This window comes from Dasypus novemcinctus, chromosome 18 (genome assembly GCF_030445035.2).
Source record: "Dasypus novemcinctus isolate mDasNov1 chromosome 18, mDasNov1.1.hap2, whole genome shotgun sequence".
Classification (NCBI taxonomy): domain Eukaryota; kingdom Metazoa; phylum Chordata; class Mammalia; order Cingulata; family Dasypodidae; genus Dasypus; species Dasypus novemcinctus.
Window position 1 is genome coordinate 50593714 of NC_080690.1, and position 16150 is coordinate 50609863.

A 16150-nucleotide genomic window follows, 5' to 3' on the forward strand; every position below is an offset into this window, starting at 1 on the left:
GGATGTAGGAAGAAAATATTAGGACTTCCATTTATATTTACTTTAGTTTTATTTATGCATACAGAGAGACAAATAACAAATATTTGTGCCTGATAGAGATGAGGGATCAACAAAGTTTGAAAACCACTACTCTCACATTTATCTAGACATTTAAAAAGTAAATGACCCTGTGGACAAGATGGGAAGAATATGAATTGGATGAAAGTGCTATTTTAAAAATCTACATAGTAGGCCAAACTGTCCTTAACTGAATACATGTTCCTATACAGGAATACTCAGTATTGTAAAAATCTAATTTCTCCTAAACATTTCCATACATTTTATATAATTCTAGTAAAAATCCCTATGGATTATTTTTTGGAATCTGGTAAATTATAAAAGTTTACCTGAACAAATAAATATACATGATGTGTGTTTAAAAGGAGTATAATGAAGGGGCAATTGCTCTCCCAAATATCATTTTATGAAGAAACAGTAAAAATATGTGGAATTGTTACAATAGCTTTTTAAAAATCATTTAAACAACAGTGAATTTACAACTAGGCTATCTACATATAGGAATTTAGTATGTTATGCAGGTTACAATTCAAATAGTAGAGTAAAAATGACAGTAAAACAATTAACTGTCCAATTAGACAAAAAAGTATATCAGATCTATCTCATCCCATATTAAAACTTCTTTATTTTAAAACACTAGAAGAAAGTATAAAAAAAAATACAATCTTGGTGGGGAAGGTTTTTCTAAGCATGATGGAAAAACCTAGAAGCAATAAAGGAAAGATGACAGATTAGATAATATAAAAATGTAAAATCCCTGCATAGTTGAAGACACTAGCCACTATACACAACAGTGAGAAAATATCTGCAACATTTATGAGAAAAGGTTAATACCCATAATCTATAAATAATCCCTTCATATCAAGATTAAATATACAACCAAAGGACTTGAAAGAAAATCCAAGAAAAAGAAATTCAGCCAATGAACCTCTGATATAATTGTCTCCACCTCACTAATAAAGAAATACATATAAAATATTTTTGTCACCTACAATGGGCAAAGATTAAAAATACCCATTGTTAGCAAGGGCTTGGAAATAAGCAATGCACACCATAATACACAATATTTGCCAATATTTATCACAATTTAGGATATGAGTGCTAACAATTCTATTTCTAGAAATATATTCTAAAGAGTTATATAAGGCTGTTCTTTTTAGCATAACTTATAATAGCATAAAACCAGAAACAACCCAAGTGTTGAATTAGAGGGGAACACTTAAATTATGATACATCCATATAGCAGACTATTTTACTATTTGTCATCTATCAGCCAAAACTTAGTGGCTTAAAATAGCAATAAACATTTATTATCCTCATGGTTTCCGTGCATCAGGTTTTTGGGCAGTTCTGGATTGGGCTCTCATGAGCCTGCAGTCCTCTGAAGGCTAGCCTGGAGCTGGAAGATCTATTTCCAAGGCAGCTCACTTAACCACTGCCAAAGTTCCTATTTGGCAGGGGCTAGAGACCAGTTCCTCTTCATGTGGGCTTTTTCACAGGTTGTTTATGAGTGTCCGCACAACATGGCAGCTAGCTTTCCTTTCAGTGAACAATCCAGGAGAGGTTGAGGCTGAAACTGGAATGTCTTTTAAGACCTACCTTCAGTTTCCCATACTGTCACTTCCACAGTATTCTGTCACACAGAACAGCCATGTTTTGGTAAGCAGGAACAATAGAAGGGCATTAAAGAACAGGCAGCAAGGATCATTTCAGCTGAGATCTAAAGGCTGATCAGTAGTTAGGTCCAGAGTGCCAAGCAGAATAGCTTATAAAACGTTTTGGGGCAGGAATTTAAAAGAAATTTAGTGTGAACAGGAAGTAGAAATGAGTCTGGAGGAAATGGAGCCTCATTCCTGGCAGTCCTTGCAAGCAGTGTTAAGGAGTTTGATATTTTTTTTATAATATAGCCAAGTCACCAAAGGAGTTAGATTTTAGGAGGATCACTCCAGTTACTGCATGAAGGGTGGATCGGTGGATTAAGTGGGGAGGGGGGCTGGGGGGCCGGGGATAAGGGGCAGGGGGAAGGAGTAGAGGTAAGGAAACCAGGAAGCTACTGAAATGATGTGGACATGAAATAGAAAGTTGGATTTGGGTGGTGGTACTAGAGATGGAAAAAAGTGGGCATATTCTGAGATATTTAGGAGATAAATCCAATAAGACTCAATGATTGGATGTATGGATTAAAAAACAGGGAAGATGTGTGTGAAGCAACAGCCAACCTTAAAGTAGTCCTTTCTGGCTAAGAGTCTGAACAATGAATACTAGAATAACTGAGCTGTTTTTAGTTTCTTTTAATAAAAATCACTAGATAGAATTCAAGACTTATTATATGTTATTGCTTAATGTACTGGTAATCATTTAAAAGTAAAGATTCTTTGTCATGCAAAAAAAAACACAAAAAAACAAAACAGGTAAGAAGGCTGGCTCCCAGGTTTTTTACTTGAACAATTAAGCAAATAAGGCACATGGAAGAATAGCTTTGGGGACTGGAGGAAGTTTAGTTTTTAACATGTTGAATTTGAGGTTCTTGCACATTTGGAAATGCCCAGTGTGCACTGGTCAGGAGATAAGCCTGGACGTAAAAACTTAAGTTATCAGCATACCAGTGGAAACTGGAGCCATGGCCCAGAGAATCATTCATTTATTTATTTTTTAATAGAGGAAATGGAGCTTACAAGGACACTAAAAACGAATGCAGGAAAAGTAGACAGGATGAGTAAGAGGAATCACTGAAGGAGGAATGATCAAATATGTGCATAGTACTAAGTCAAGCAATTAAAAACTTAGCAAACTTTGCATATCGGATAGGAAAAGTGGTTCCAAGACAAGGTATTTTTAAGGGAAGGATGTTATGAACAGTGTTAATGATTCCTGATTCAGTGCTTCTCAACTTGGGATGTATACACAAATCACTTGTGGATCATATTAAAATGCAAATTCTGGTTCAGGGAGTAGAACCTGATAATTTGCATTTCTTGCAAGCTCCCAGGTAACTGTGATGCTGATGCTGAAATACCCAGTTCACACTATGAGTTGCACTCTTCTGAAGGACCATTACTGCTGGCTGTAAGGAAAAGTCAGGGTATCCATTTGGGCTGCAAAAAACACAATACAAACAAGTATGCCTGTACACAACTACAGTTACAGTCCACGACCAGAGCACATTCCTTTCCTGGTCCCTCCCTGATTCCTCAGCTCCTAAAGCCAGCAGTGGGCAGGAGCCTATTATTCATTATCCATCACTCCCAAGATTGCTAAGGCAGATCTAAGGACTCAATCCCAATTGGCTTATTCTTTCCCCAAACCTACTCTCAGTTGTGAGTGCCTACTACTTGTAAGTTTCAAAGCTTTCTCTTGCTTAGGAAAGCAGTTTCATATTAAAATAAAATGAACAGCTTCTAATGAATACTATTTCCTTTCCTCAAGGGATGCATTTGTCTTGATCGCACATTTCCCCAGAAAAACCCCTATACAAGAAGGAAAAAAAAACTATTTAAGAAAAAATCAACTCACATATGCATGTATTAAGTACTCAAATTTATTTTATGTAAGGCGTTGCTTTAGTTCCCTAAGCTGCTTAAGCAAATACTATGAAATGGGTCAGCTTAAACAGTGGGGATTTATTAGCTTACACTTTTGAGGCTAAAAATCCAAATCAAGGCATCAGAAAAGCAATGCTTTCTTCCCGAAGGCTGTGGCATTCTGGAACTAGCTGCGGTGAACCTTGGTTCCTGTCACTTGGTAAGGCACATGGCAGCCTCTCGTGGTCTCTTCTTTCTCTTCCAGGATCTGTTTCAGCAGCTTGCATCCTGTGGCTTTCTCTCTCACCCACTCTTGCCTGAATCCATTCCACTTATAAGGGACTACAGTAATAGAATTAAGACCCGTTCTGTTTGGGATGAACCACTCTTTAACTGAAGTAACCTCATCAAAAGGTCCTACTTATAATGGGTTCGCACCCAAAGAAATGGGTTAAATTTAAGAACGTGTTTACTGGGTTACATGTAGCTTCACCACACATGTCGTAACATTAAAAATAAAAAAAGGAAACGAAATGAAAATATAGCCCCTGTTCTCTTGTCCGTAACATGAAAAGACATCAAAGACCATGTTAAAACATGACAAGTACCATCTGGAAAAAAGAAACAACACTTCTTTTCATTAAGGCCACCCAATAGATACCATTAACACAGTATGCTTATTACCAGCAACACATACACAAAGGAGGAGGAAAATATCCAGTAGGGTGACTAAGAAAGACTTCCAAGATAAAATGATTTCATGTTAGAACTAGACTGGGCCGGGGTAGAGGGGGCGTATTTTCACAGGTGGAGGCCCTGAAGGGTCATTCCTTATCAAGAATCAACAAGAAATTTGAGGATCCGCTGATAAGTAAAATTTATTACCTACTATTTTTTGCAGCGAGATTAAGATATCCAGGTATAAAGTAAAGCACAGTCCCTGCTCTCAAATTAGGTTTACAATCTAATTTGAAGACAGAATAACATACAGACTAAGAACCCAGGAGCAAATTCTCTAAGGAAAATAATAATAATAAGGAAACAGCGCCCCCTCCCCCCAGCTCGGCTCCCAACACTAGAGAAAGAGTCTTCGGAGAAGCGAAAGTATCTCTATGACTACAAAGTAGCGCCCTCTCCGTGGCAGTGGGGAGGGCGCCACAGGTTGACACCCGACGGCTTCCGTCCGGGTTACTGAACCCTTCGCACCCGCCTACCAGGGACGGCCAGGAGAGAGGAACAGCGAGGAAGAGTGTTTGACAAGAACAGATCACCCCGCTCGCGGCCTCAGTCCGTCAGTGACTGTCTTTCCGCCGCCGACCTGAAACGACAGTTCCTTGGAACATCCAGGCTCCTCCCCGACCCCCATCTCGCGATCCGGCCAGAAGGCGCAGAATCTGCCAAGCAGACTGCCCACAGCCTCCAGGGAGCGCGACTGGGTGGGGCGGGACCGGAGAGCGGAAGTGTACTGCTTCCTTCCGGCCAGCGCCGCACGAGATGGGAGGGGCGTCCCGAGAGGGGGCGGAGGGTCGCGTTGACGGACGGATCGCGCGACCTATGGATGCGGTCGTAGCAGCGCCCTCCCCCTTGCCCCTTCCCGGGAGTAGCTGACGAGCCTCCCACCACATCAGAGCGGCGCTTCACAAAACCGCGCCAGTGCGCGTCTTCCCTTGGCTTTGGGCGGTCCCGCCTCCCGCGGCCCTCGCCCTCCGGCCGGCCTCCTTCCCTTCCCCTCACTCCCGCGGAGCGCGCGTGAAGAAGGCTGAGAGTCCGCAGGTCTGGGACTGCGCGACGGGTCGCGGGCGGGAGTGGGCTCTCGGGCGTGAAGGCTCCGCGGCGGGGCGGGAGTGGCCGGGCGCGCGCCTTCCGCGTCCTGCCCCGGGGTGCTTCTCGGCGTCCGCGGCGACTAACGCAGGCTCCTCCGACAGACCCCGCGTCGCGCGGTCGGGAGATTTGGGGGCATTGGGGTGCCCTGGTGGGAATGGAGCGCTTAAGGAGGTCGGGGGCGCGAGCTCGAGATTAAGTTTGCGAAGTGGCGGTGCCCGCTTCTCGGATGTCTTAGCGGTACTTAGCCGCGGGGGAGGCGCGGGCCTGGTTTGCGACCTCCGCTGGGCCCCTGGATCTGGGTGGCCTGGAGCAAGAGACTAAGCTGCTCCGGCTGCTAGCTGTCCCTGCCTGTACCTGAAGAGCAGACCAGGTGGTGGAGGGCTGCGGTGCGGAGGTAAACTGGGCAAAGTGCCCTGCAGCGCCGAGGAGAAGCCCAGTACGGACATACCAGTCATTTAACTAATGGAAGAATTGCATTTAGGCCCCTTTTCAAACATTTAAAATGGCATTCCTTTTAATTTGTTGGAGGAACTTTGTCCCGTAGTTTATGGGATTATCACAGCACCTGGCACTTAATTGGAACTAAGTATTTGTTGACTTTTCTGTCTTATGTTAAAGTGTGTGGATTTTTAAAACTCCTCTTCCCAGATAGAAAGGGCATGACTCTGGGATTAGGTCATTTTGGGGGAGAAATTCATCTCTGGCAATACTGCGTGGCTGCTGACACGCCTTTTCTCCTTAAGTGCTCCAAATTCTCCCGTTTTCAGCGTTTGAAAGCATAGCACCTTCTCCTTAATTTGCTGTTTTCTTTCATATATGTTTTGTATGAACCATTGAATCCATTGTATATTAGTTGGTTTCTTCTTTTCTAGAGAGCAAATGGTTTCCCTTTAGGAATTAGTAAACTTCCTAAATAATCACCTGGGGATACTGATCTCTGCTGAATAAAATAATTAGTAAAATGCTGTGCTTTATTCAGGGTGGTAAGGCAAGATGTTCCGGGGGACTGTAACCGGCAAACTCACTGCCACAGTCCCTTTCCTCCCACTTGCTGCTTCCAAACCAGGCTCCTGCTCCCTGCGGTTCCTCCCACTGTTGCTCCCTGGGATAGCAGCTGCTATGACGGGCACACCCCCGCTGTCATCACTGCTCAAGCGTTCAGCAGGAGTTGTTTCAAAGAACACCGTTATTAAAATTCAGATATCTGAGACAAAACACTATCTCAGGTCTTCAAAATCAAACTGTCAGCAAATTTGCCACTGAATACCTCCCACACGGTCAGTTCTGTGGGAGAAAAAGAATACAGAAGACCTATTATTGCCTGTGGAACAGTAGAAAATAATATAAAGATATATAATTATGCAACAAATTGCAGAGTAACTGCTGTGATTCAGGGAGGGAGATCCGCACTAGCTGGAGCATCCAGGGCAGGAAGGCTTCCAGAAGGAGGGGGCGTGCCTTGTCCACATTACTCACCTGTATTCCTAACACATGGTAGTGCCTGTCATATAAAATAGGTGCTTCATAAATATGGTGTATTCAAATAAATATTAGTGTGTGTCTTGCTTTGAAGGCTGGTTAAGTTTGGATGGGAAAATGGCACAAGTGAAGTTTTTAAGCACAGGTGAGCATGATGTGTGTGGGTGGGGGAAGGGTGCTGACATATGGATGTATCTTTTATTTCTGTGCTGTTTATAGGAAGTTTGGAAGAACAATGCATGTAAGTCTGACATCATGATGTCCCTCCGGCAAAGAAAAGGAATCAAAACTGAGGACATTTCTGAGGATTATTCAGCACAAGAAGAAAACGTAAAGTTGGAAGATAAATTGCCATCTGGTAGGTGATTTAAACTAAAGCTGCATTTTTAGATTACTTTTGTTTCTGCATATTAAAATATCAGCCTTGAATAGGATAAAAATTCGGTGAAACCTAACTTATGTCTAACTTGTTCTAATACCCCGATGTTTTGGCTTTAGACTTGATTTGATTGCAATTTGATTATTTTGGTTTTATGGTTATGATGAAAGAGCTTTGATTAGAACCCCGTGTTTCTCAGTTGTCTATTCATTAGCCTCTCTTCATGCTGATCTGTTCCTTTGACTCTCTAGAGGAATGCTTTTCCCTGCCATTCAGATTTTGGTTGACTTCTCATTTTTCTGATTTGTGCATGTTCATATTAGGCAGCCTTTCTTTGGGTGACTTTATCATTTCATTAAAGTGTTCAAAGATGGATTGAAATTTTTATTTTTATTCATTTTCAGTGAGCTTGCTAAAGTCTTCTCCTTTGCTTTCTTTTGATGGGAAAGTGATCAGAATTTGGTAAATTATCTCTGTAAGACAGAGGATTCTTGTTAAGCAGTACATCAAATAGCATTAATCACATTTTGCCTCCGGAGTTACTTGCTTAACTGAGCAGTCAGGATTTTAAAAGAAAACATGAGAAATTTCATGTCCATCAGTCATTTAAGATAGCTGACAGAATTTACAGTAATTGTAATTATCAACCAGAGCTAGTAATTTGGGGAAACAGTTTAATAAAAGTAATATACACTGGGGGTGTCATGCCATCTGACTCAGCTACTAATCAAATGCCTTTTGGGTAATTCACAGAACTTTCTGAAGAGCTTTAACAGTGAAAATTCAAGTGTTTTTTTATTATTATCATCATTATTATTAAAACATAACTTTGGAGATTGTTTATCTTACCCAAGAAGTATTTCTTCATATAAGAAAAACTGAAAACTAAAGAAAAGCAAAAAAGAGGGAAAGAACTTCCACAAACTCACCCATTTTATGACAACCCCCATTGATGCTTTGGTTCTTTTGCCATCTAAATGCCATTTTCTGCATGTGTATAGTCACAAGCCTTCATATGTAGTTTTACAAAATTGAAATCCTACATGCTGTTTTGTAACTTGCTCTTTTTCTCTTATTGTTATATGAACATATGTCAGTAAATATATTAAAATATTGTCAGTGGCTAATAGTACTCCATTGTGTGGTTGTAGCATGAAAATTTAGATAATTTTCTAACCTTTTACTCATACAAACAGCGCAGTGAAAAATATCCTTGTAATCTAATATTTGTTTAAAACTTTATTTTATTTTATTTTTTTAGTTGTCCCTGGGGGTGGGATTGCCACCAAACCCCACCCTGGCCCAGTGACCTTTTTTTTTTTTTTTTTTTAAGATTTATTTACTTATACCCCCCTTGCTGCTTGCTCACTGTCCATTCACTATGTGTTCTTCTGTGTCTGCTTATCTCCTTTGTTGCATGTTGCTGTGTCTGCTCTCAGTGGATGCAGACCATCAGCTCTCTGCAGGCATAGGCCAGCTTGCTATGGTAAACGGGAGCCCAGTCACGTGAGCCACCTCCACTTTCCTAAAACTTTATTTCTTTGTGGTAGATGCCTAGACTTGGAATCACAGGTCATATGGTATGCTCATTTTAATAGCTTTTACTCCATATCACCATGCTGCCTTCCAGTAAGCCTAATTATTCTTCTACCAGCGATGTTCAAAAAATGTCCGTTTTTTTATACTTTTACCAAAAATTATTAGCATTACGCTCTCTGATTGGCCAAGATTAAACAAATTATGCCACATTGTTTTGATTTGCATTTCTTTAATACTATGGAATTTGAATATTTTTTGCTTCTGTTTCTTGGGCATTTTTCCTTATATGCATTGCCTATTCATCATTTTATATTGTCCTGCAAGTATTTATCCTATGTTAATGATGTTTAAGCTTCTTATATATGCAATAAATAATTTTTACTAGTTTATATGTCCTTTAACTTGAGTTGTGATTTTTTTTTAAGCTATAGGTTTTTTCATTTTAAATAATCAAGTTTTTTGATAGCTTTTATAATAAACCACAAATTATAAATGAGTGGTCCAAAAGAGTTTTGTGGGGTTTTTTTTAAAGAGAAGTTGTGGGTTTACAGAAAAATCACACATAAAATACAAACTTCCCATATACCACCCCACTACTGACACCTTGCATTGGTGTGGAATATTTGTTACAATTGATGCTAGCACACTTTTGTAATTGTACTATTTTTTTTGGCAATTTTACTGAGATATATTCATATACCATACAGTCTATCCAAAGTGTACATTCATGGGGTTTCTATATAATCACAGAGTTGTACATTCATCACCACAATCAATATTTGAGCATTTTCATTACTCCGAAAAGAAAAACCCTCTCCTACTTAGCAGTTACCTCTCAATCCTTCTATCCATCCCCTGCCATACATGTTCACCAATATATCATGTAGAATAATTCTCTCAAACACATGTGCTTTATTTTTTAACAATTGAAAAAATAGTAATATATTGCTTTTCACTATAGTCCATAGTTTGCTTTAGGTGCATTTTACTTCAGATACCACCCTATTAATAAAATCTTGTAATATTAACATATATTCGTTCAGATTTATGGAAGAACACTCTTATATTTGTACTATTAATCACATTCATCATCTGCATCAGAATTCACTATGCTATACAGTCCCATGTTTCATCCTTTAGCTTTTCTTCTAGTGACATACACAACCCTAAACCTTCCCTCTCATCCACAATCATATTCCCTTATTGGTGCTGCTAATTGCATTCACTCTATTGTGCTGTCATCACTTCTGTCCAGTTCCAAGCATTTACAGTTAACTTTAGTACTAATTCTGCACAAATTTAGCCATTGCTCCCCATTCTCTGTCCTCATCTATCCTCTGGTGACAAATCTTCTAGCTATTAACTCCATGACTTTGCTCATTATATGTAGTTCATATTGATACAAATGTGTTGATAATACAGTATTTGTTATTTTGTATCTGGCTTGTTTCACTCAGCATAATGTCCTCAAGATTCATCCATGTTGTCATATGCATCACAACTTCATGTGTTCTTACAGCTGAATAATACTGCATCATGTTCATATATTACATTTTGTCTCTCCATTCATTGGTTTATGGTCACATGGGTTATTTCCAACTTTTGGCAGTTGTGAATAATGCTGCTTTGAACATCAGTATGCAAATGTCTGATCCCATCCCTGCTTTCACTTCTTCTGAGTATAGACTTTGGAATGGGATTGTATGGGAGCTCTATAATTAACTTCCTGAGGAACTGTCAAACAGTCTTCCACAGCAGCTGCACCATTCTACATTCCCACCAACAGTGAATAAGCGTTCCTGTCTCTCCACATCCCTCCAACACTTGTAGTTTTCAGTTTTTTTAATAGTGGTCATTCTGATATGTGTGAAATGATATCTTGTCATTCTGATGTGCATTTCCCTAATAGCTAGGTATGTGCTTTTTTGCCATTTGTATTTCATCTTTGGAAAAACATAGATTCATTTGTTCTGCCCATTCTTTAATTGGGTCATTTTTCTTTTTATCTTTGAATTATAGGGTCCCCTTATATATCATGGACATTAAACCCTTATTGGATATGTGATTTCCAAATATTTTCTCCCATTTAGTAGGCTGCCTTTTCACCTTTTTGACAAAAACCTTTGAAGCACAAAAGCATTTAATTTTGAGAAGATCCCATTTATCTATTTTTTTCTTCGTTTCTCAAACTTTGGTTGTAACGTCTAAGGAACCACCTCCTACCACAAGATCCTGATGATGCTTTCCTAAATTTTTCTTCTAGGACTTTTATGATCCTGGCTTTTATATTTAGCTTTTTTATTTTGAGTTACTTTTTGTGAAGGATGTGAGATAGGAGTCTTCTTTCATTCTTTTGGTTATGTCTATCCAGTTCTCCGAGCACCTTTTTTTCTTTTTTTTAGATTATTTATTTATTTCCCTCCCCCCACCCCAGTTGTCTGTTCTCTGTGTCTGTTTTGCTGCGTCATCTCTGTCTGCTTCTGTTGTTGTCAGTGGCACCGGTAATCTGTGTTTCCTTTTGTTGCGTCATCTTGTTGTGTCAGCTCTCTGTGTGTAGGGCACCATTCCTGGGCAGGCTGCACTTTCTTTCGCGCTGGGCGGCTCTCCTTACGGGGTGCACTCCTTGTGCGTGGAGCTCCCCTACGCGGGGGACACCCCTGCCTGGCAGGGCACTCCTTGCGCGCATCAGCACTGCGCATGGGCCAACTCCACATGGGTCATGGAGGCCAAGGGTTTGAACTACGGACCTCCCATATGGTAGACGGATGCCCTAACCACTGGGCCAAGTCCACCGCCATTTTTGAAGAGACTGTTCTGTCCCAGTTGAGTGGGATTGGTTGCCTTGTCAAAAATCAATTGATAACAAATATACATATATATATATTTTTAAATCAATTGATCATTGAGGTGAGGGTCTATTTCTGATATCTCAACTTGATTCCATTGAGGTATACTTCTGTCTTTATGCCAATTCTATGCTGTTTTGACCACTGTAGCTAAGTAATATCGTTTAAAGTCAGGAAGTGTGAGTCTACCCACTTTGTTCTTCTTTTTAAAGATATTTTTAGCTATTCAGGGTCCCTTGCCCTTCTAAATAAATTTGGTAATTGACTTTTCCATTTCTGCAAAGTAGGCTTTTGGAATTTTGATTGGGATTACATTGAACCTGTAAATTAATTGGGGTAGAATTGATATTTTAACGATAGTCTTCCAATCCATTAACATAGGTTCCATTTGTTTAGATCTCCTTACTGTCTTTTTTTTTTTTTTTTTAAGATTGATTCTGTATATATTTCTCTCCCCTTCCCTGCTCCCAGTTGTCTGCTCTCTCTGTCCATTTGCTGTGTGTTCTTCTGTGTCCACTTGTATTCTTGTCAGCAACACCCGGAATCTGTGTCTCATTTTGTTGCATCATCTTGCTGCGTCAGCTCTCCGTGTGTACAGTGCTATTCGTGGGCAGGTTTCATTTTTTTCACACTGGGCGTCTCTCTGTATGGGACACACTCCTTGCACATGGGCCTCCCCTACGCAGGGGACATCCCTGCATGGCACGGCAGTCCTTGTGCGCATCAGCACTGCGCTTGGGCCAGCTCATCACACGTGTCAGGAGCCTGGATTTGAACCTTGGACCTCCCATGTGGTAGGCAGATGCCCTATCCGTTGGGCCAAATCCACTTCCCTCTCTTTAATTTCTTTCAGCAATGTTTTGTAGTTTTCTGAGTACAGATCCTTTACATCCTATAAGTTTATTCCTAGGTATTTGATTCTTTAAGTCAGGGGTTCTTAACAAGGGGTCTGTGAGCTTGAATTGAAATTCAAAAAAACATTATTCTTGTGGGGATGTATTGGTGCAGGTGTGATATTTATTAAATAATATACAGTATAGGGTGAACTTAGTAAGGGAGTTTTATCTGACTGGCAGAGGGGTCCATGGAACAAAAAAGGTTAAGAACCCCTGCTTTAAGTCGTTATTGTAAATGGAATTTGTTTCCTGATTTCCTTCTCAGATTGTTCATTTCTAGTGTATAGAAACACTACTGATTTTTGCATGTTGATCTTGTATCACATCCCTTTGCTGAATTCATTTATTACTTCTAGTAGTTTCATTGTCATTGGGGGGCGAGGTGAGGGACTTTTTATATATAGATTTATGTCTTCTGCAAATAGTAAAGGTTTTACTTCTTCCTTTCCAATTTAGATTCCTTGTATTTCTTTTTCTTGCCAATTGCTCTAGCTAGAACTACTAGTACAATGTTGAATAGCAGTGGTGACAGTGGGCATCCTTGTCTTGTCCCCTATCTTAAAGGGAAAGTTTTCAGTTTTTCACCACTGAATACATTGTTGGCTGAGAGTTATAGGTCTTGTATTATACTGAGGATGTGTCCTTCTATTCCTATCTTTCAAAGCATTTTGACAGAATGCTGGATTTTGTCAAATGCCTTTTCTGCATCAATAGAGATGATCGTGTGATTTTTCTTTGATTACATTAATTGATTTTCTTGTGTTGAACCACCTTTACGTACCTGAGATAACACCCACTTGATCATGGTGTATAATTCTTTTAATGTGCTGTTGGATTCCATTTACAAGGGTTTTGTGTTTTTTTTCTTTTTTTTTTAAGGATTTTTGCACCTATATTCATTAGAGCGCTTCGTCTGTAATTTGCTTATATCTGGCTGCTGTCCATTTCATCTAAGTTGTCTAATTTGCTAGCACACATTTGTTCATAGAATCATCTTATGATCTTTCTTATTTCTGTAGGATCAGTAGTAATGTCCCCCTTCTCGTTTCTGATTTTGTTTGCATCTTCTTACTTTTTTTTTGTCAGTCTTGTTAAGGGTTTGTCAATTTTGTTACTCTTTTCAAAGGGCCATCTTTTGGTTTTGTTGATTCTGTTGGGTTTTTTTTGTTCTCAATTTCATTGTACTATTTATTTGTACTACTAATTAAAGCTCATGGTTTAACTTAGGGTTCACTCTTTCTGTAGTGTAGTTCCATGAATTTTTTAACAATTTTTTATTCTATTACCATATATACAATCTAACATTTCCCCTCTTATATTCAGATATCTATTTCAGTGCTGTTAATTGCACTCACAGTGTTGTGCCACCATCACCATTATCCATTACCAAACTATTTCCATCTTTCCAAATAGGAATCTTGTACATTTTAAGCCTTAGCTTCCCATTCCCTATCCCCACCACATCCCCCGGTAACCCATATTCTAGATTCTAACTCTTATTAGTTTGCTTATTCTAATAGTTTCAAATCAGTGAGATCATATAGTATTTGTCCTTTTGAATCTGGCTTAATTCACTAAACATGATATTTTCAAGGTTCAGCCATGCATGTTGTCAGATATATCAGGACTTTATTCCTTCTAAAAGAGTTTTTACATCCTAGACAGGTAACCCATTATCCCTCCATTTAACAAACTTCATAATTAAACTGTAGTTGTTGAACTCTGCTGTACACATGCTCTAGGTATTAAAGATGAATAATACGATGTATTTGTCCTTAATAAGCTCATGGCCTAGTTGGCAAAATGGACAAGTGAACAGTTTGATACAGTGGGATAAAAGCTGTAATAAAAATATGAAAAATGGTCTGTGGACAGTCTCTAACCGTCTACCAGGGATAGAGAAAACTTACTGAATTCTAAATTCTTTACTGATTTGCTTCTTTATCTGTTTCCTTTTTCTAAAAGGTTATACCAGTAGAAGATTATGGAAGATTCTGTCATTTACAGCTGGTGGAACCATTGCCCTTTGCATTGGACTTCTTACATCGGTCTACCTTGCCACTTTACATGAAAATGATTTATGGTTTTCTAATATTAAGGTATGGGGGTTTTATGACCATTGTACGATTTACTTATCAGTGCCTCCAGTACTTAGCCATGTAGATGAATGACCAATACAAGGCAGCTTTCCTATAAAGAATCCAAGTGCTTAAAAGGTTTAGCCATAAAAACTTTTGTATTTATTATTTTAAAATAATATCTGAATTTTAATAATCAAGTGAGACTTCCCTTTTTCATTAACTTCAATTATACGGCAGCTACTCTAGTATTTTTCAGGGTGAATTGTGAAATTGTTGCTGTAGGTCATGAGGACCATTCTTTCTTAATGGAATCAAATAGAAGAAAAAATATTAGTATATCATGTATAGTAGGGTTGAGAATTGTTCTTTGAAGCTTTTGTTTTAATTAGATGTATGTATGTGCAAACTGTATAAAATGTAATTTTTACTGTGAGTTACAGTAAAAAGAAAGGGGGGGAGGGTGGTATCCAAAGCATTTCTCTACATCATGAGATCTTAATCTCGCTCAGTAGATAGACCTCACAGTGTCCATGGCTTAATTTTCATCAGATTCTCAGAAAGGTTTGTGCCTCTTTCTAAACACCAGTTTCCTTGTACCCTTTCTCTCCCCCCTCCTTTCCCCTTTTTCTCTCTCTCTCAATATTTCCAGAACCCCTCTTGACATAATTTCAGAGCTAGTATATTACACAAGGAAACTTTTGCACATTGCCGGTGTTGTTTTTGATTCAAAATCTCAAAATCTTTTACCTTATTTACTAGCCATCCTTTATTTATTTATTTATTTTAAAGGTTTATTTTTCTTTATTTCTCTCCCCTCCCCCCCCCTAGTTGTCTGTTCTCTTTGTCCATTTGCTGTTTGTTGTTCTTCATCCGCTTCTGTTGTTGTCAGCAGCACGGAAATCTGTGTGTCTTTTTGTCGCGTCATCTTGCTGCGTCAGTTCTCCGTGTGTGCGGCGCCATTCCTGGGCAGGCTGAACTTTCCTTTGCGCTGGGCGGCTCTCCTTATGGGGCACACTCCTTGCGCGTGGGGCTCCCGTACACAGGGGACACCCCTGCATGGCAGGGCACTCCTTGCGCGCATCAGCACTGCGCATGGGCCAGCTCCACACGGGTCAAGGAGACCCGGGGTTTGAACCGCGGGCCTCCTATGTGGTAGACGGATGCCCTAACCACTGGGACAAGTCCGCTTCCCGACTAGCCATACTTTAATGACTAGTTGCTTGCAAAGGTAAAATAAGCTTTATCAAAGGGCGAAGGTTTATCATCAGTGAGAATATTCAAAAAATGTGTTGTAAGATCTAAAAGAGAGCACTGCAAAATATTTTTAGCTTTGGTTCCATTATTGGATTGAGTCTCCAGAGGAGATTGCATTGAATAACATATTTAATTTATATGAATGACTTCTCATATGTTTATATTAAAAACCAGTCACATTACTTTATAGGCACAGAATGAATCTATCTGTTGTGTATATATATATTTATACACATGCACAAATCATCTGGTACCAATGAATGATAATTCTTTT

The 16150-nt window shown here is 39.4% G+C and overlaps 1 protein-coding gene across 11 annotated transcripts in view; it reads left to right on the forward strand.

Annotated features, from left to right (window-relative positions):
• The first annotated feature begins 4763 nt into the window (after nucleotides 1-4763).
• DPY19L3 (dpy-19 like C-mannosyltransferase 3) overlaps nucleotides 4764-16150 on the forward strand; it is an 89142-nt gene continuing 77755 nt past the window's right edge. For 8 of the 11 annotated variants that reach the window (XM_058280102.2, XM_058280100.2, XM_058280104.2 and 5 more), the window contains exons 1-3: nucleotides 4787-5351; nucleotides 7101-7239; nucleotides 14507-14640. In XM_058280102.2, coding sequence (XP_058136085.1) covers nucleotides 7137-7239; nucleotides 14507-14640 — 237 coding nt within the window. In that variant the 5' untranslated portion in view covers nucleotides 4787-5351; nucleotides 7101-7136. Of the gene's footprint in view, nucleotides 5352-6975; nucleotides 7027-7100; nucleotides 7240-14506; nucleotides 14641-16150 lie in introns of all 11 variants that reach the window. The other 3 variants (XM_058280101.2, XM_058280103.2, XM_058280105.2) reach the window with 3 other exon arrangements.